Source organism: Telopea speciosissima, chromosome 6 (assembly GCF_018873765.1).
Source record: "Telopea speciosissima isolate NSW1024214 ecotype Mountain lineage chromosome 6, Tspe_v1, whole genome shotgun sequence".
In the NCBI taxonomy this organism is placed as follows: Eukaryota; Viridiplantae; Streptophyta; class Magnoliopsida; order Proteales; family Proteaceae; genus Telopea; species Telopea speciosissima.
The window spans coordinates 56,194,126-56,214,286 of NC_057921.1; the positions used below are offsets into that span (position 1 = coordinate 56,194,126).

Here is a 20,161-nt window from a genome sequence, read left to right on the forward strand (position 1 = left end):
GGCCAGGGTTGGTAACATGAGGGTACATGCTTGAGCTCAACTTAGAAATTGAACCTGTCATCAATGTCTTAGGTGAAGCCCATTAATTGACTCTTAACAGAGGACCATTTTCGTAGGCCCAATAAGGGCCTAATCCAGCCCATAAGCTCACATGATTCACTCTAATGGATTACTAGCTCATTTATTCTTTCGTTTTCACATAAATGAATGATTGCTCTTAAAAGTGACATAATGCTAAATTACTTTAAAATTATTTTGTAAAGGAAAAAGTTTTCATACAAAGTCGTGTAAACCATGTATGAGAGTGAGGGTGGGAGTTTCAAGGCATTAATTAATCAGTGGGGATTTATGACTTTTCCAACTCTTTGTGAGAGACCCTCTCACATACACTGCTTACACAGCCGTGTATGAAAACTTTCCCCGTTTTCAAAGTTACCATTTCACAACCAAATTTTATAGGATTGGTGTACTAAAAGGGTAAAGAAGTAAAGTTACAATTTTATTTTCACCGACCTTGGTTATCATAAGAATTTCCTTATAAAGAGAAAAGTTCCAGGCATGGGACGCAGGCATGGTTTGTGATATTGGATTGGATCGGCCGATTTTGGCCGGATTGGATCGGTATCGGCCTAGATCGATCCGATCCAACCATACGAATAAGGGTAAAAATATTTTTAAAAAAAAATTAGTTTTTTAATAAGCAAACAGGGGCAAAAGTGTCATATTTGCCCGAGTTGGGGCGATCCCGATCTGATCCAACCGATATCGAGATCACGAACCATGGGCCTAACCCCAAGGGGTCAGGGCAAGACCAACTCCTCAAAGGAGGTCATGAGTCCAAACCACCTTGGGGCCTATCCGAATTTTTTTCATGTAGTGCTCTGGGTGGGTCCCACCCAACCCTTGTGAGAGGAACTAGGGAACCGCACCGATCAGGGAAGTAGACGATAACGACTCGGGGCTATCCCCATCAATGAATACCATTTTCATGTTTTTAGAAAATTATTGTTTGTTGAAAAAGGTTTTTAAAATAGATAATGCTTGTGGAGATGCAGGGGATCGAACCCTGTACCTCTCGCATGCAAAGCGAGCGCTCTACCATTTGAGCTACATCCCCATATGTTTTATTGTGTTATTCTTTTTAAATTATCTTCCTTTAATAAACAGACATTAAATGATGTGCTTTCATCAGGTGGTAACGGGAATTTGCACTATTCTATAGAATTTTTCCATGGTTTCAAGTTGCAGCATGGGATTGGAGCAGATCAGTTAACACATCCAAATATCTGATCATTTTCTCTCAAAACATTGAGATGCTCCATTTAATTTTTGACGGTAGGACTCTTAAGTAAGATTTTAACTGGAAATTTTTTAGTAACTGTGTATCCTTTTGTCTTAGAATTGTAGGCAACATAGGAAAAGAAAGTAAAAATAACAAACAATGACACGAACAAGAAAGAAAAAGAGCTCCACAATCTAAGGTGGGTCTCAACTGTCAAGGTTTTTTTTTTTTTTTTTTTTTTTTGGGGTAGGAACTGTGAGGTTACATTCATTAATTCAAAAGGGTAGGTGCCTTTATTTGCATCATTTTGATACACATATATACATTGATCATTTCATGAAACAAGGACATTCCTGATCCTTCTTAGACCCACTCTCTATGTGCTTTGTATGAAAGAGCAAAGGGGGAAGAGTCAGTGTAACCGTCTCCACTCTCCAATGCTCGTGCGCCGTCCAATTGGGTGTGGCTCTTCAACACTATTGACAACGAGAGCTAACCATCAGGTCTTGTGACAGTTGGTTAGAGTATGGAATTTTTTTATTTTTTTTTTGGGAGGGAGGTGTCAGGTGTGCGCTGTGTGGCCGTGTGGGGAGATCCGAATGGCTCTCCAACCCTACAGTTTTAGGTTGCATGGCACTTGCCCCTACACATTTGAAGGGCAAAATGAATGCCCCAATCCCCGTAAAATGAAAAACCTCACCCCTGTTAGATGCCCCTGTACATATTGTCATTGACCCTCGCACTGGTGTAGGGACCAAATAGCTTGAGAGAGATCCCCATCCCTTGTTTTTTTTATGTTTGCATCGTGTTTTTATTTTTTTGTACATTACTAATTACTAATAAGTAATAAGCACATTTAAACATGATTGAGAGAAAAAATTCAGTCATAGTGTAGGGTTGGAGTCCTCCATGATCATGAGTGCCAATAGTATCAATGATCAAGTTTCCACCACTATTTTGGTAAAACGTTGAAGTAGTTTAAACAATCATGTTCAGGTTGAATACAAAAAGTTCCCCTTTTTAGGTTTGAAAACTTCCTATAAAATATGTTACAGTTAAACAAAAATAACCCTAGTGATTATAAATGGGTTAGGTTTGGGGTTTTTTAGAATTGGGGTTCACCCTCTCCATCACATTTAACGATTGAACGGGTTCAGGTTGAGTCCGACTCCTCTACTTCCGCCTGCCCGGTACTTTCGTGCGCCCATACACATAAGGTGGATGGAAAGTACCGCCTTACCCCCCGCTCGGGCAAGGTACTCAGGCAGGGGTAAGGCGGTCCATTCCACCCACCTTGTATGTGGGGCGCACAGAAGTACTGCCCGAGACGGAAGTAGAGAAGTCTCATCCCGTTCAGGTTAGACCAATTTCTCTGACATACTACCTTATTCTTCCCAAAACCACCTGATTGCTAGCCTATCTTGCACAAGAGTCTGTCCCACATAACAATACAAAAACAGGATAGTGTACAGAGACCACGCTCCCTAACAGAGAACTCTTGCCCATTAAAGGGTTTGATCAAGTGTCTCGTCTATTCTGAAACTCACATAAGCCTCATCCCAACTAAATTAAACCAATCTTGTTTTCCTATTTAAATCGGAAAAAGTTGCACAACTCACTGGATAACATACCTCAGAACTACTATTTCCACTTCTTTTGCGGCTAATTCCAGGTCTGAGGTTCCACTCCTCCCTATTTTTTTTCCATTTTTTTCTCTCTCTTTCTGCTAAGAAGAGCTGTCCAGTGTTGAAGACTACAACACTGCAACTTTCCAGCTTAACTTCTATACATCTATCTTTTTGGTTACTCCACTAAGGGGAGGTCTCTCACCGCGGAAATCCTCACACTAAAGCATGCAAGAACTTGTTCTTACCCAAGTGGAACTGGGGAACATTTCCCATGAGAGAATTTTATCCATCCCACTGTGAATCACAAATGCCTCCCAAAGGAAAGGTGAGATCACTTCCAACTTCAGCCAAAGGATCTTCGGGTCATGAATGTACTCTGGCTCCCTGCATTGTTCAATCATCTTCAGTAAGGAAAAGACTAGTAATGCAAATGTTTCTGATCAATATTTGGCTAACCAATAACTGAGACTGGCCAAGTTTCGTGTTTGAGCCTATATAATAGCAGTATCAAAAAGGGGTGGGGGGGGTGGAATCAAACAAAAATGCACAAATAGAAAGACATTAAGCAAGTAGCTTCCAGGGCAAGTATAGTTCCCAAGTTCAACCACTGTTCCACATAAAAACAAGAAGAAGAAGAAAAAAATATCTTTCCAAGCCAATATCATAAACAAGTCATTAAAATACAGCAACATACAAGCACCTTCCCGCTGATTCATTCGGACTGATCTGAACTTCTTTTTCCTGAAGAAACCAAAAGAGCAACAGAAAAGACGCCCTTCCAACCAAATTTACAACCCTTAAGACCCTTGACCATGAAAATATTACCACATTGTCACTTGTTATACCAACAAAGGCTACATGCACCTAGGGAAGAAAGTTTGGCCCACATAGCCACCCGACATCGCCCTTCTAACATTGGATTCAAACATCTTCGGGTTATCCCTCAGAACTGCGGCTGCATCATAATTAAGGGGATCCTCATGATTGGGTTGCTGCATACAGAAAACACAATTATCAACATCTGAGGGTCATAAAATAAATCAGGAAGGATCTACCAAGAAAAAAGTACCGTGAAAAGATGATACAATCCATAAATGATAGTGTTGATATTGAGGACGGGTTTCCAATCCTCACGTAGAATGTTCAGGCAGACATTTCCTTCCAAGTCAATATTAGGATGGTAGACCTGAATGAGAGTTTGACAGAACATGGTTGATCACTATACCATAAGACTAACAGCAAGTGCTATGAAGAAGTGAAACAAGAAGGCCATTGTGAATAAACTAGAGGTGAATGCCTACCTTAGTCTTACACTTGACCTTCGGTGCCTCGTGAGGGTAAATTGGGGAGACTTGAAAAGTAAATAAAAATGTTCCACCGCTGCATAAGGAAAAAATGAGCAGGCTAAATTTTAATTTCCAACTTTAGCACAAAGAAGTTCGAAAGAAAATTAAACAGAAGCTAGATCACAGGCTGTCACATTCAAAGGTATGCAGTCATAGTTGTCACAACATCTAGGTGACCCAAGGCGTTGGAGGGGGGCTGGACACAAGGTGACACCGAAAAGGAAACCAAGGCCCCTAAGCGAACCAAGGCGACAATAGTTGTCAAGGCGCCAGGATGCCAAAGCATTGCCTAGGCGATGCCTTGACAACTATATATGGGATTTATCCCTGGCAAAAGAAACTTACAAATAATATCCTTCATCAGGTCGAATGGTGACCTCAAAGTTCATCAGGTCATCCTTGCCATTGGGAAATGATATGGTAGTTGTTTTGGGTAGGTTCAGCTCAGTGATATCTGCCAAATATATAAAACAAAATAAAATCAACTGATATTAGAAATTAGGAAGACAATAAATTTGACACCAAGGACCCGTGAATGAGGGTACTGTAAAAAGAACAAACAAAAGGGGAGGACTGGAATTCCACCACAGTAAAATTATACAGTCAACATCAAGCTCACATCTCCTTCCCTAGGTTATGAAAAAATAAACTATTAAAATTCATAGTTCTGCTTGATTAGTCCTGGTAAGGTACCAAAAGCAGAACTATAATTTAAAAAAAAAAAAGGTTCTTAAGCATCCAAAGATTTCAAAATAAGTGGATCATTGGATGGAAGACAACTTTAATGAACAGAAGGTGTAGACATAAGCCGATAGGAAACAGTGGTGGCCAAGAAATACCCCAAATATACCATATCATTGTCCTAGTTTGATTAACTCACGAGATTCAAAGAGGCACCAAATATAGGTACAACTTGGGCCTGAAAAACCTGAGTCTACCATAAATTTTCTAGGCTTGGGATGGGGTCTTTCTGCCCGCAGGCTCGGGCCCAAACAAGGTTTTAGGTCTCGGTTTCACCAGGCCATGAAACCGAGTTTTGCCAAGATCTTGCAGTTGGTGTATTTTTTCCTGTCTTGACTCGGTGGTGGGTTTCGGTGGCCATATGGCTAAGATAGGTCCTGAAACTTGAAATCCACCCTATTTTAGGCCTTCTAAACACAATGGAAACATTAGTTTTTACAAATTTAAAACCCAAAATGGTACTTTGACTTCGGACCCTAGGTTGGTAGTCTACGGCACACGTGAGCTCTACCCTAGGCTATTCCACACAATATTTATAACACATAATTAAAGTAAAGGTGTAAAACAACTTAATTAATCATTAGGAATTAAAAAAACATCAAACCATAAACGATTTAAGCATTAGGCATCATATCCATAATCATACATGGTGATGGTTTGACGGTTTGTTAATATTTTTTAGAAACTTGGAAAGAGACATAGATTAAACAAATACAAGTGTAAGTGTATAACAAGTCCTATCATTTGAGAGTAGCTAGTACTGAAACGGGTGTCGGGCTGAATCATCAAAACGACATGTTGTTGAATCAAGCTATGCTCTTATTGAGTCACAAACACTAGCCATGACATATTATGCTGTTCTTAAGATACAATGCAGCTCCCTCTCTTGATGTTGAAGCTTCAATCTTGAATCTCCAAGCTTTAATCTTCAGTTGGGGTGAGACTTGCCAAAGAAAAGCCACCAAAACCTTCACCTCCAAGTGTTTTTCCTTCACAACAGACTGAGAGAGGCGAGATTTCAAGTTAAGGTCGAAATCTCGATGAGAGGGTGCCTTTTTTATAGTTTGGTTTGGTCGAGATCGAGATAGACCACGAGATCTCGGCGAGATACCGAGATCTCAACCAAGAGCTTGCACAAATCCTGTATCGCCTACTGTCGCGTCTTGAGACTTCACAAGACCGAGATATTTTCAATATCTCGCCAAGATCTTGTACTATGGGCCCACAAATATAGGGCCGAGGTCGGGCCATGCCTGGCCGGGCATCAGGTTAAGGCTTTGAACTTCGCTTGGCCCACCTAAAGCCAGCCCACCCATCCGCCCAAAAAATAACCTGCATGTATGATACATAGGTTTGACGTATAAAATACGGGTACATACATATCACATCTGCCCTTGATTAAGTATATTTGTGATTGCGTGTTAGGACCGTATGCATATGATATCAGTCGTTTATTAAGTATATCGGTGCTTGCTATTGTGTGCTAGTGCTACATTGATACTATGGTTATGCTCTATCAATTCTCATTGTTTTTTTACTGTTTCTAGGTTATTTTGCGGAATTTTATATTGAAGTGAAGGCATTTTATTCTTTTTTTATATTGAAAATTGACTATTAGTTATGGACTAAATATAGTGTGATCTAGTGATCTCATAGGGAAAAAATATAACGTTCCGATGCTGAATCTTGGTAAAAGACAGGTTCAAATATGTGTTAGTGCTTGTAAGTAAGACAATGTAAAAGACTCAGACCCAGACAGCCCTGAGCTCAGGCTTTTGTTCCAGGTGCAGGCTGAGTTGAGCCTGACTTGGCTGGGCTCGGTCATGTATGTGAGAGCCCGAGGTCGAGCAGGGGACTTCACACCTTGGGCTGGGCCTGGTCCCAGCCCGGCCCAATTGCACCCCTTACACCAAAACACAATGAAGCACAATGTAAGGCAATCAAAAGACAAAACATAACAAATGTAGCCAAGATGAAGACATCAAGACGACTGAGTTGAAAACTAAGGGGAAAACCAGAAAAAAATATAGTGTGCTTGATCAGCATCCATTCATTGGGGAATCAAGATGATCAAGGTGAGGTGAATTCCAGAGAATTGGACATGGTAACTGAACCTTGGTCTTGGATTCTATCAATGGAGAAAAGCATCTTCATCTGAACAGCTAAATTTAACTGCAAATTGACGATAGACAGGTGTAGTCTGGCCTTCAGTTACTACAATCCAAGGGGATAACTTCGAGGGATCCAATCATTGTCACGGAGTCTACACGACCCTAGGCATTGGAGGATGGAAAAAAATCAACGCGACACCAACAAGGCACCTAGGTGACCAAGGCGCCCTTCCAGAAAAGGGCGCCTGGACGCCTTGACAACTATGAACCCAGCAACTGATGTTCAGTTAAGTATCAGTATTGGGAATCGCATCAAGGATTTAAGTATCGGTATTGGGAATTGTATTGGAGAGGTGATTTTAAGAGACATCGTATCGTATCAGAGAGACACACAAGACATGCTAAAGATACGTATAAAAATGGTCAACAAAGCATGGATGTGCTTATGATATATATAAAATATAGTTTTGAAGCATAAAACACCTAATTATGGCATATGTAAATATGTATCAGCTTGAAGTGAGGATTTGAGTCGCTTTTACCTAATCTAGTGATGCATAACCCGAAAAAAAAAAAAAGAGATCTGCAACTTTACCAATTTTTCGCTCAAATCTGTTTTGATCTGTTATTTCATTGTAAATCCCCAAGGTGAAATGGTGAACATTATGGTTTTTTTTTTTTTGTTACAGGATTTCCTCCAACTCATATCGAAGAGAAAAACAAGTTTCCAAGGCCTTCGATTGCTCTCAGTTTCATATCTCACTCACGGTTTCTATTTTGCAGGTTTAAAGGAGGCGTATCAAGTGTATGTTACCTATATCGGACCGTATCGGCCTCATATTGTTCTTGTATTTTTTTTAAAAAAAGTAGTATCATATCAGTAAGTATCATATCGATACTCACCGATAACGTTACCGATACGAAACGATACTTAAAATCCTATACACCCAAATCCGGGAACTAATAACCTACAAAGATCTAGAACAACAAGTAATGTAGTCCTAGGTAGGTAGGAGACCTACTAGGAGCCAGACAACAGGATCAATCGCAAAAGGGGTTGCTGGTTCGAATGGACAGCACTAGGATTTAGGTTAATACTAAGGTTTAGGATGGGAATTTGGGAATGGGTCTTATATGGCTTTAATATGCAGGTCTAGGGGGTTATTATGGGATAAAAATAATTGGATTTGGGAAGGTTTTAAAATTCTGCAATTCTCGACAGAATTGAGTTGCAGGTTTTGGGTTTAATGGAGTGGAGGAATGGAGGGGATATAGTGGGGATTATGGACTGGGTTTAAGGTCGAGTGTAGGGAGAGGTGTGGGGGATATAGGCTGGACGTATGGTTCGAAATTGATGGCCAGATCTGTAGTTATAAGGGAGTCCTAGTTGAAGTAGGAGTTGCAGGTTTAATGGAGATTAGGGTTTGATGGATGGAAAGGGAAGGTGGATTAGATCTAAGGGAAGGATAATGGCTGGGTAGAAGAAGGTTTTTAAACAACGTGCAGGTTCAAACTTACTGTAATGCAGAAACAATGGCAGCAGCTTGATATCTTGAAGGAACCTCCCGATCTTCACGATGCAAGGAGTCGCAGGAGTCCACCCACCCTATCCACCTTGAGATGCACAAGGATATACACTCACAAAGAGCAGCAGCAATGGCAGCAAGCATAAAGCTAATTTTTATTAATCAAATTCGTATTCAATGCTGGCCTCCCAAACTTATATAGAAGACTCAAAAATAGACTTAGACACTAAAAAGGAATGGCCTAACCCAATCCTTAACCTATTAGCTAACTTAAACTGACTAGGAAACTGAAATAGACTCAAAATAGAGTCCTAATCCAGCCCAACTAAACAACTAAAAGAAAAACTAATAAAATCACTTAAATTGAACCATTGGTTGAACCGGTACAATTTAAAACACCAAATAAAAAGCTTAGTATGGAAATAAAACTAAGTATGGGAGCTAATCCCGTATGCAACCTATTTACCCATATTTTAGGCCCATAAAAGTGGCCTATTACATTAGAAACCCATGGGATCAAAGGCCCAACATGTATGTAACCCAACCCTAGACTTATTCCTAATAAAAGAAGCCCAGTTTGGTGATAAATCTGCATCAACTCTCCCCAGCTTGAAAAAATTCGTCCTCGAATTTTGTAGCGATGAGGGGGAATCAACATGTGATCAGCAGCTTTGACCATCCCTAAACAGAATTCCGGTGAAGCAGGAACATTAGGAATATAGTCTTCAAGGCGTGGAGCTTTCTCTTCGAAGAACCATGGTGGCATAACAAACTCTATGTGCTCTACCTCTGAATCAACACCAACTGTGAATGCCCTATCCATAGAGTCTTCAGTGTTAGCAACCTTCTCATCTAATACTTGAGATACGAGCTCCACCTCTTCAAGAACAACATCTTAAATATAATTGATCTCCTGTGGAATATTCTCAACCACCTCTTCATCTTCTGTCGTTTCTTCTACTTTGACTTCTTCAAGGTAGACCTCTTCAGTAGAATCTTCCACATGTTGACTTTCCATCTTTGAAGCTCCATGCATTATCTCTTTCTTTTCATCACAATTCACTGTGATCACTTCAGCTTTGCCTTCAACTTGTACTCTCTCAATTTTCGTTGGCAATGTACAGTTGTATTCAGCCGCTGATTTAACACTGGTGATGTCAGATTTCCAACACTTTTCAACTTGCAAATGGAATCTCATTGATGAAGGCCTTTTGGTGGTGATGTTGTCGATGGGAATTTAAGTTACCTTGTTGTAGAGCTCTGAACGTCCGTGGGAAATATTTCTTACTCAAATCTTCTTTCATCTCTGCCTATGTAACAGGTTCTCTACCACGGTAGTCAGGATAATCCATCTGGGTTCTCCACCAATTATGTGCTGGTCCCACTAGCTTGGTATGTTCTAGTCTCATTTTCCTATGCTCAGGCAAATCATACCAATTAAAATAATCATCTAAAGCAGCTAACCAATCACAAAATACATGTGGATCTGGTCTGCCATCAAAGTCTCTCAACTCATATGCCTCTGGAGGTCTACGGCGTCTCCTGTAGTCTCTGTATCCTCTGTTCCTATCTCCACTATGATCTCTGTACCTTTCTCTGTCTTCTCTGTATTGATCTCTACTTGGGGCTCTTTGTACTACCGAATTGACTTGATATCTGTCCTTTTCTAGGAGAATGGTGTTGTCCCTATGAGGGGTAGTCCTCTTCTCTTCTAATCGTGTCACCTTTTCATTCAACTTCTGTAGCATCTCCATTATAGCAGCCATAGGATCAGGTGGAGGGGGGCGGAACTGAATTACCTTGTACATCCATGGCTCTAATACCACTTAATGTAGTCCTAGGTAGGTAGGAGCCAGACAACAGGATCAATCGCAAAAGGGGTTGCTGGTTCGAATGGACAACACTAGGATTTAGGTTAATTCTAGGGTTTAGGATGGGAATTTGGGAATGGGTCTTATATGGCTTTAATATGCAGGTCTAGGGGGTTATTATGGGATAAAAATAATTGGATTTGGAAAGGTTTTAAAATTCTGCAATTCTGGACAAAATTGAGTTGCAGGTTTTGGGTTTGATGGAGTGAAGGAATGGAGGGGATATAGTGGGGATTATGGACTGGGTTTAAGGTCGAGTGTAGGGAGAGGTGTGGGGGATATAGGCTGGAAGTATGGTTCAAAATTGATGGCCAGATCTGTAGTTATAAGGGAGACCTAGTTGAAGTAGGAGTTGCAGGTTTAATGGAGATTAGGGTTTGATGGATGGAAGGGGAAGGTGGATTAGATCTAAGGGAAGGATAATGGCTGGGTAGAAGAAGGTTTTTAAACAACGTGCAGGTTCAAACTTACTGTACTGCAGAAACAATGGCAGCAGCTTGATATCTTGAAGGAACCTCCCGATCTTTACGATGCAAGGAGTCGCAGGAGTCCACCCACCCTATCCACCTTGAGATCCACAAGGATATATACTCACAAAGAGCAGCAGCAATGGCAGCAAACATAAAGCTAATTTTTATTAATCAAATTCGTATTCAATGCTGGCCTCCCTTACAAACTTATATAGAAGACTCAAAAATAGACTTAGACACTAAAAAGGAATGGCCTAACCCAATCCTTAACCTATTAGCTAACTTAAGCTGACTAGGAAACTGAAATAGACTCAAAATAGAGTCCTAATCCAGCCCAACTAAACAACTAAAAGAAAAACTAATAAAATCACTTAAATTGAACCATTGGTTGAACCGGTTCAATTTAAAACACCAAACAAAACGCTTAGTATGGAAATAAAACTAAGTATGGGAGCTAATCCCGTATGCAACCTATTTACCCATATTTTAAGCCCATAAAAGTGGCCTATTACATTAGAAACCCATGGGATCAAAGGCCCAACATGTATGTAACCCAATCCTAGACTTATTCCTAATAAAAGAAACCCAGTTTAGTGATAAATCTGCATCAGCAGGTCTCTCAATAACCCTCCAATAAAGCAATATCAGAAACCCTGACAACGGGTTCCAATGGGGTCCTAGTTCTGATTGAATGGCGTAGATGAAGAGATGAATAGTCCAGCAAAGTTGGATGTTAATCCAACAGACAGATTTGGATATATCAATGGATTGCGGATATATTAAGGGATTACCAAAATAGTATGTTACTAAAACAGGATTTCAGACTTAGTAACCACAAGAAAACAGCAGCTACATCATAGAATAGCAAGTAAATATTAAAATAGAAACTAAGAATGGAATTAGTAAGGAAGACAAATTAGCAAAGTGAGTTTAGGAAATAGAAACTACCAGAAAATTGCCAAGCAAGTATGGGGCTACCGCAGGACATCAAAGAAGGCAGTGAACTGCCAACCATTAGGGAAACCGATGAGATGTCTTGGGGGACTACCACAGCATAAAAATCTGGTCCAAACTTAAGCAGAAAACTCAGTCAACCGCTACAGGACAGAATAATACTAGAGAGATTTAAATAGAAGAGTAAACAGTATGCGCATGGAAGGAGAAAGCAGAATCTGACCTTGGGAAAGTAAGAAGAAGATAGAAAAGAAAGGGAACTAGGCCTCCCACCTAGAACTCGACTAGCATCTCACTAGTTACTTGGTTTCCCACTAAGGTTGCCACTACATCTCACAGAAAATCAGAGCAAAGAGCTGTAGTTTTGTCAAAATCGATGGTAGTGTGTATCCTTATTCTTTATTTAAATTTCATGGAAATAAGCAAAATAGGAAACCCCTATATATGGTAGGGAGAGTCCCTTACAACTTGGTCTTTCTTCAAAATAGAAGCTATTCTAGAAGAACATTACAAAATAGAAACTAACTACTTAATCCCATACAGGACTTAAATCCCTAATATTTGGACTTATAGAATTTGACCCATTACAATAGTAAAACCAAAAATACTAAGCCTATGGCCCATAAAACCCATTAGACACTAAAAATTAAACATATTAGTCCATTCTTGGTCCACGTTAATGGTATGGTTTGCTGCTGGCCTTCTTGTTCTTTTGAACTGTGTTCAACCTAAGAAAACAGCAAGCAAAGAGAAGAAGAAGAAGAATGGGTGGGAGAGAGGAGAGAAAAGAAGCCTCGGCTAGAATTGAATGTCTAGCCGATACCCACAATCACTATATAAACTAATTGTAAAGTGCAACTGCAACAAAGGACATAACTTAAACTAATTAGTTACAATACTACCCATAACTCACTACACACTACCCAAGATACTCTTAGAATAGTAGTAACACTTCAATAACACTTAACACTCCCCCTCCAAGTATCAGCTTGACCTTTCATAAGCGGAGACAGAATAAAGCGTCCATAATAAAGATGCTTACTGTTTGCTCTTGATTCAACACACTTCCACTCTAGTGTACGAGTAGATACATCTTCATGGGTTTGGTGACTGAAAAACCCAGTTCTTGAATGAAAGATTTCAGCCACATTGGTTCTGTTGTAGTATCTGCCATAGCCCTATACTCAGCCTGGTGGAGGGTCGGTGGGGGAAGGGATTATCTGAGAAGAAATCAGATTTGCAGGGGAGAGAGGAACACACAAGAAGGGAGGGGGGAAAGAAGAAGATTGCACAATCACTTTGGCCACACAGGCACTCACAAACACTTCACTATTCCATTCTTCAAATCTATCTCCAACGATGGGGAATTACATCATATATAAAGAGAAATAAAAGACTCCTAAAAATAAGACTAACTCTCTAACTAGGAAACTAAGAACAATTAGGAAACCAAATGTCTTATGTAGCTAACTTCTAAACAGAATAAAATAAACTAAAAGACATTATTCCCCCAAATAACATAAATTCCTAAAATCCTACTAGATCCAAAAACTCAAACTAGACCCAATTCATCTTCATCTAGATACCCAAATGGGTTTGGGTCGGTCCAAGGTAGTGTATTTGCATCAAAGCTTCTACACTTGACCGAGCAACTGTAGTCTGCTTCTTACTCCTCCAAATAACAAGATTACCAGCAGCAAACGTACAATATCCAGCAATAGACCTTCGATCACTGTCGGCACCAACCCAATCAACATCAAAGTAACTGATGCATATAAATAACCTAAATGGGTTAATTTTATTAGAAATAAGCTTTGGGTTGGGTTATGTATGTGTTACGCCTTGGATCCCATGTGCTTTCATTGTAATGGGCCACTTTAATGGACTTATAATATGGGTAGAAGCTAGGCATACGGGATTAGTTAAGTGTCTATTTTTTTATTTTAATTCTTATTGTTAAGAGTTTTACTTGAGCTAGATTAGGATTATACAAGTCCAGCCTATTTTGATTCAGTTTCCTAGTCAGTTTATGTTAACTTATGAGTTAAGGATTGGGTTAGGCCTTCTTTTTTAGTGTTTGAGTCTGTTTATGAGTCTTCTATATAAGTTTGGAAGGGATCCAAATATCCAACATGGTACACGAATTTTGATTAATGAGAAGCTCTGTCTTTGCTGCCTATCGGGGTATGCTCTTCCTTGTGGAATCATGGTGTGATTGGTGTGAATCCAGTCAACACCTTGCTGTGGAAAGCCCGGGCGCCATTGTTCTTACTCTTGTATGCATTAAGGTACTGTTTTGTCCATCCAATCTCCGCAATTCTGTTCAGATCTCAATACAGCAATCCTACTCTCACTAGGATTGTTAATTTGAAGGTGTTCTGATGTGCAGATTTTAATTCTGATTTCATAAAACTTCTATCGATATTGCACTTTCAATTTCTGAATCTGTTAAGTAGGATTGATCATTGTGGCCTTACATGCTATGATCGACATAGGCTATTTACTATTCTGTTGGTTCTGAAATTTATAACCAACATTAATATTCTTCTGGCCTATAATAATCTGCAATTTGTTCTTTAGTTTGACTTGTAGTTTGATAGCTTTACCCCTATGCTAGTGTCACTATGAATCTCCCATATTTTCTGAACCAGACATTGGATCAATCTGATATTTTCTTTAAGTTTATACCCCTTAAAAGAAGAACTCGATCAGACTTTCAGCCTGATCTGACCAACTGATTTGTTATATGTGATTTCTCCTAAATCTAGTTATTTTTCTCTCTGTTTTCGATTCTGTTTTTAGTATTGGTTTAACCCTAAAATCAGTACTAAATTAGTAACCCACAATATCAGTACGATCATGACAGGGCCCTTCGCTATTGTTCTAGAGAAATGACCCAGTCTAGCCCATTCCTCGGAAGAAGTTTTTATGGGATCCCTATCCACCAAAACTTTTACTTAATGTTCCCATTGGCATGCATCCAGCAGGAATTGAACCTACAAATTTGCCAATTATGAGTTGGGCGCTTTAACCATTCAGCCATGGATGCTTAACAGGGATCATCGTCGTGAATAACCACATTCGTGGGGTGTTAGACATTTGTGTATTGATAAGACCATTCAACTAACCAATTTATATATCGGACTCCATTTGCCCCATGGTTGGGAACTAATGATTGGCTCTATCTCCAAAGATTTGGGATTTTCTCAATAAACAAGACCTTTCTTGGGAGCACCTTTGAGATATCTCAAAATGCGATAGGCAACTCCCAGTGAGCCTGCTTAGAATTCTCCATAAACTGACTAATGGCACCAACAACAAAGGAAATATTTGGATCATCTGTATCAGTAAGCATCTTCTGAGCAAGATTTTTTCCCCCTCATGCACATCTTCTCGTAATATAATTTTGACAATTTTATAACATAATTAACAAAAATACTTTTTTACTTCTTTTTTTTTTGGGGGGGGGGGTAAAGAATTATTTTCTGAGCTACAAGAATTATAAGTCTTTTATTTTTTTTTTGGGGGAGGGGGGTAGAATAGAATTATAAGTCAATTGATCACTTAGAACACCAACTTTCTATTTAAGAAGGCAGTTCTAAAAAATGACTGCTTTTGCTATACTTGGGCTACGTCAAAGGGTCGGTACTTATTTTTTGCTAGATCAGTGATAATCCAGGGGGAATGCTTACCACTCCTTGGCATTATTCCCCATACAGAGTGGACATAAGAAAGAGTTAATTTATTCCCTGAACTAAATATATCGACTTAAATCATTCCCTGAAATAAATATATCCTTTACATTATACCCAAGTAGGTTCTTGTCCATTGTGTCATTCATTGCCTACAGTGTACTTTCTTTCATGCACTAATCAAGTTTCATATCAATGCATAGAGGTGATAAAATAGTTAGGCAAAAGATTTTATGCACAGCAGTGTACGTACACAGTCGTGCCTTCAACAATTGGATGGGGGAGATCAGGGGATGTATTACACTTCTGCCCCCCACCCCATCCAACGGTTGAAAGGCATGACCATGTACATTCACAGCCATGCATAAAAACTGGGTCCAGATAGTTATTATATAAACATATCTGATGCAGATCGAAACATAGTTATAAAGGCGGGAAGGCGGCCATGGCGTTTTAGAGGGTAAAAAATCAAGGCGACACTGCCATGGCGACGCCTTGATAACTATGGATCGAAATATGAAGGAAAAAAAGACCAAAACACAGTTCACGTAAACAGTATCACAGCCCATATTTGCCTTGTGTAGGGATGCTTTTTAGAAGGTCTTGCGGGCCCATCAAGTGGAGAAAGATTCTATCCTAATGCTTCCATAGTTTAGTTTCTATTTTCAGTTTTAAAAAGTATATTTTATTTAAGTTTGTTACTATTTTTGTTTTTAGGAGGTTCTATTTTGATGTATGGCAGCTAGATTTATAGGAAGTTTCTATTTTGGTTGTAAGCTACTTGGTAGCAAACACTTTCTTTTTGGGCTCAACCCTTGAGTCTATATAATCTAATGCCCTTAGAGGCCTCCAACGGTTGAAGATTAAAGAAAATAGAGAGCTACGGCTTAAAGCTGTGAGAGGCAGTGGCTGTGGGATTCAACATCGGTGAGAGGCTTTGGGTGAGCGACCCCGGACTGAGAGAGTCCCCTATCCCCCTTCCATATCCCCTTGTTCTTCTTCCATAAACTTTTATGTTCTTCTTTCATATGTAAAAGAAAAGAGAAATTAACAAAATAAAATTTCAGTTATTCAATTTTGTTCTTCCTTATTTTATTGATCCTGCTGCAATTGATCTCCAATGCCCATTGGGTTTTCTCTGGTTCGAGGTCGAGCTTGCTTTAAAAACTGCCTGCATATAAATTTGATACAGTAAACTCAACTTAATTGATCCTTATCTTAATTAACTTGGGTTGAATACATGAAGCTGGATCTGCCATTCTACTCTATCTAATTGAAACTTGTGTTTCCACAACATGTTTCTATATTCTATTCAATTGACCAACAGGAAAACCTTGAGAAGTTCAAGAGTACAATAAACAAGGTAGATCCCCTCCCCCCATGGTTCAAAGTACCGGTATCAGTATAGGATTGGGCTGATCGGCTGATAGGAATCGGTATCGCCGGTACCCGATACTCATACAATACCAATTCCGTGGCAGTGATATCAGTACAGGGGAGGATAAATAAATTGTCCAAAAAATCAATGTATTGGTATTTTGAGGGGCAAAATGGTCCAATACGTGTACTGATACCGATACCTAAGACCTTGTCTCCTCTCTCTTTCTTTATTCTTTATATGGCCAAAGCATCAAGTACGATGACTCAATAAGTTTATCCGGAACAAAGGAGCCATCGGAAGTAAGGTGAGTTAGGGACGGAGCTCAAAATCAACAATGTAAACTTTGCTTCTTTTTTTTTTTTGATAAAAAGAAACTTTGCTAATTGAAATTTCATAACTCAAATTGTCTGATTATGCATTTAGAACAACACAAATCCCATTCCAACACTTGAAAAGAGATCTAAATTGTTGTCCTGAACCAATTTATAATCCTTTGAGCACAAGATCTTCTAGAACAACCTCCAGCAAACCCAAAGAGCCAAACAAAACCTCTCCTTTAACCGTATAAGCCAAAACTCAATCAAAACTGAAATTAAACATCCAATATTCTACTACAACCAAACAAACTTCCAATTACAAATTTTGAGACAGATGAAAAAATAATCCAATTATAAGAAGAAAAAAAAACCACCTTTATGCAGACGCAGTTCCCCCGCAGATTGCTTCTTTACGGGTGGCCTTCCGTTGGCATTCTCAGCACTCTGCTTTTCCTTCACTTTAAAAAGCTTAATCATTGTTCCTATGATCAAAAAATAAAAACCGAAGCTCATAGTCAGAATGCAAATAAAATAGGAAATAGAAACAAGAACAACTTACTACGGATTAGGGTTCAATCGAGTTGCATGCAGAGACGGAAAGAGGGGAACAGTAAGGCGGGTTTGATTCAAAGAGAAGAAGAAGAAGAAAGAAATAAAGAAAACCTACTACCTGATAAGAGAGGGTTTCGACCAATTTTTCAGACGGGAAGTTTCGCACTTCGCGCGAGTTGGATCTCTCTCTGTATCTATCTATCTATGCTTCTTTATTTTCGCCTGAAGAGCTCTGAATCGAAGGTGGATTCGCTCTCAATCGATTGCGTACGGTTCTCAAACTCTCTCTCTCACTCTATCTCCTCACACTTCTTTCGAGGGAGAGAAACAAATCAAGTGCATTACAAGGATATATACAACTTTATAAAAAGATTAGATTATCTTAAAAGACCGTCAGCATTGTAGTCCGTACCACTCAGTTGTAGTATTGTCGGAAGTTATTTGACACCCATATTCAATATTTACATAAAATACCATACAAATTTCAATCCAACGGTTGAAATGCTCGATAGCACCTGCCCTCGTTCTTTCCGAATTGCTGCTGCACATTACTCCTCTCTCTGTCACTCTCTCTGTCTGAGTCGAGCGAATCTGTGTAAGAGCGTCTCGGTGTTAGGGTGAATAATACCTTACCGTACCTGGTTCAGAATTATGGATTCACTAATAATCAGTCAGTCACGCACTCATGCGGTTTAGGGTTCAGATAAGGGTGTCAAACCCTAAATCCAACCGGTCAAACCGGCTCGACCTGACCTGATTAACCCAACCCTAATAGAATCGATCCCTTACTGGTCGGGTTCGGTTTATGGTTTAGGATCTCATTTGTTTCGGTTCGGGCTAAACCGATGGGCCACTGATTAGCCCAATTAATAGGCCCTAACTCGAACTGAATCGAACCAAAACCTGAGCCCGACCCCCGAACCCTAGGAAACCTGCCTAATCCCTACTGAAAACCAATCCATACCTAGTTGTCAAACTGAACCAATCTGAATCCAATCTGACAACACAAAAGAAATCAAACCTGAACTGAAACTCAGTCGAAATCAAAAAGTCCTTGACAATTCAGGCTCAGTTCTTCCCAAAAGTCACATTGAAACCGAAAAACAAATCGAACATGAACCCAAATCGAACGACCCGATTGACACCCTTAGGTTCAGAGAATCTAGACCGATCTGATAAGGGTGTCCATCGGTCCAGTATCAAGTACTTGGTTTGATTTGATTCATTTCGATTCCTTGGTATTGACCTCATTCCAATTTCCTCGAAGGCACCTTGGGAGTGTTCACACTATCCCTATAGATCTGACCATGTAGTGTGGAACAAGGAAACCTTGCCAAGGATGTGTTCACAGTTCACACTCAATTTGAGTTGTGAAAGTTGTTTTACACTTTTTTTTCCCACTGATGTTAGGGTGAAGTTGTTTGTAACTAACCTGGTTACAATATGACTTTTTTGCCCACCCCACTTTACTTAAGAGACTTTTAAGATAAGGGGTTTTATGTAATTTCTCCCTCCTCCATCTCCCCCTTCTCGTCTACTGCTCCCCCACTCCCTCCCTCTCCCTCGCCGGCTCTAACTCTTGCTTCGGCTCCAATTCTCTTTCTCTCTCTCTCTCTCTCTCTCTCTCTCTCTCTCTCTCACTCTCTCAAGATCTAGATCGTCTACAGCGCCCTACTTGTAGCGGCCTGAGCGGCGCACCAATAGGGTGCGCTGCAATAACCGTCTTACCCTCGCTCAGGCAAGGCGGTCATTGCAGGCGCAACGCGCCCTGTTTGTGTGCCGCTCAGACAGCTACGGGCAGGGCGCCATAGAAGATCTGAATTGCTACTCGAAGGCATCCATTCTGGCATAACTGCCCTTGAGGCGCATATTGCCCCACCCAGTCCTCCTCGAGAACCCTTCACCATTTTCGAACTCTTCCTCCCATCTTTGGAATTTTTATATTGCATCCCTAGGGTCGTCTACAACTATCTCAATGAATAATTTCAAGATCATGTGGTTTTGCTAGGAAGAATGGGATTTTCTTACGTAGGTAAAGAGATTAAGAGAAGGGGGGGGGGAAATTCTGAGATTCAAAACCTTGAAGATCATATTGCACTGCGAGGTCTGCATCCAAAAAACTCCACTGGCAGAAACAGTTTCTCAGGGACCGGCACTTGCATGTGCCTGTCCATGTGCCTGTTGCCTGGCAGTAGCCACGACACCTGCAACATTTTTGGGATTGGAGGGGTAAAAATGGAATTAAAATAAATTAAGGGTAATTTGGAATTTTAGATAGATTGGGCCTGTC

General features: G+C 40.0%; 1 protein-coding gene and 1 non-coding gene across 2 annotated transcripts; both read right to left on the reverse strand.

Annotated features, from left to right (window-relative positions):
- Window positions 1-1,044: 1,044 nt before the first annotated feature.
- TRNAA-UGC lies at window positions 1,045-1,117 on the reverse strand. Its single transcript has one exon. It is a non-coding gene; the product is annotated as a tRNA-Ala (tRNA).
- Window positions 1,118-3,463: 2,346 nt separating this feature from the next.
- Window positions 3,464-18,127, reverse strand: LOC122665024 (NEDD8-conjugating enzyme Ubc12-like). The gene is made up of 6 exons (XM_043861075.1): window positions 17,990-18,127; window positions 17,694-17,801; window positions 4,602-4,710; window positions 4,212-4,290; window positions 3,980-4,096; window positions 3,464-3,902 (listed from the first exon to the last, which is right to left on the reverse strand). The coding sequence occupies exons 2-6, from the start codon at window positions 17,794-17,796 to the stop codon at window positions 3,765-3,767; spliced, it is 546 nt and encodes a 181-aa protein (XP_043717010.1). The 5' UTR covers window positions 17,797-17,801; window positions 17,990-18,127; the 3' UTR covers window positions 3,464-3,764.
- Between the last annotated feature and the right edge of the window lie 2,034 nt (window positions 18,128-20,161).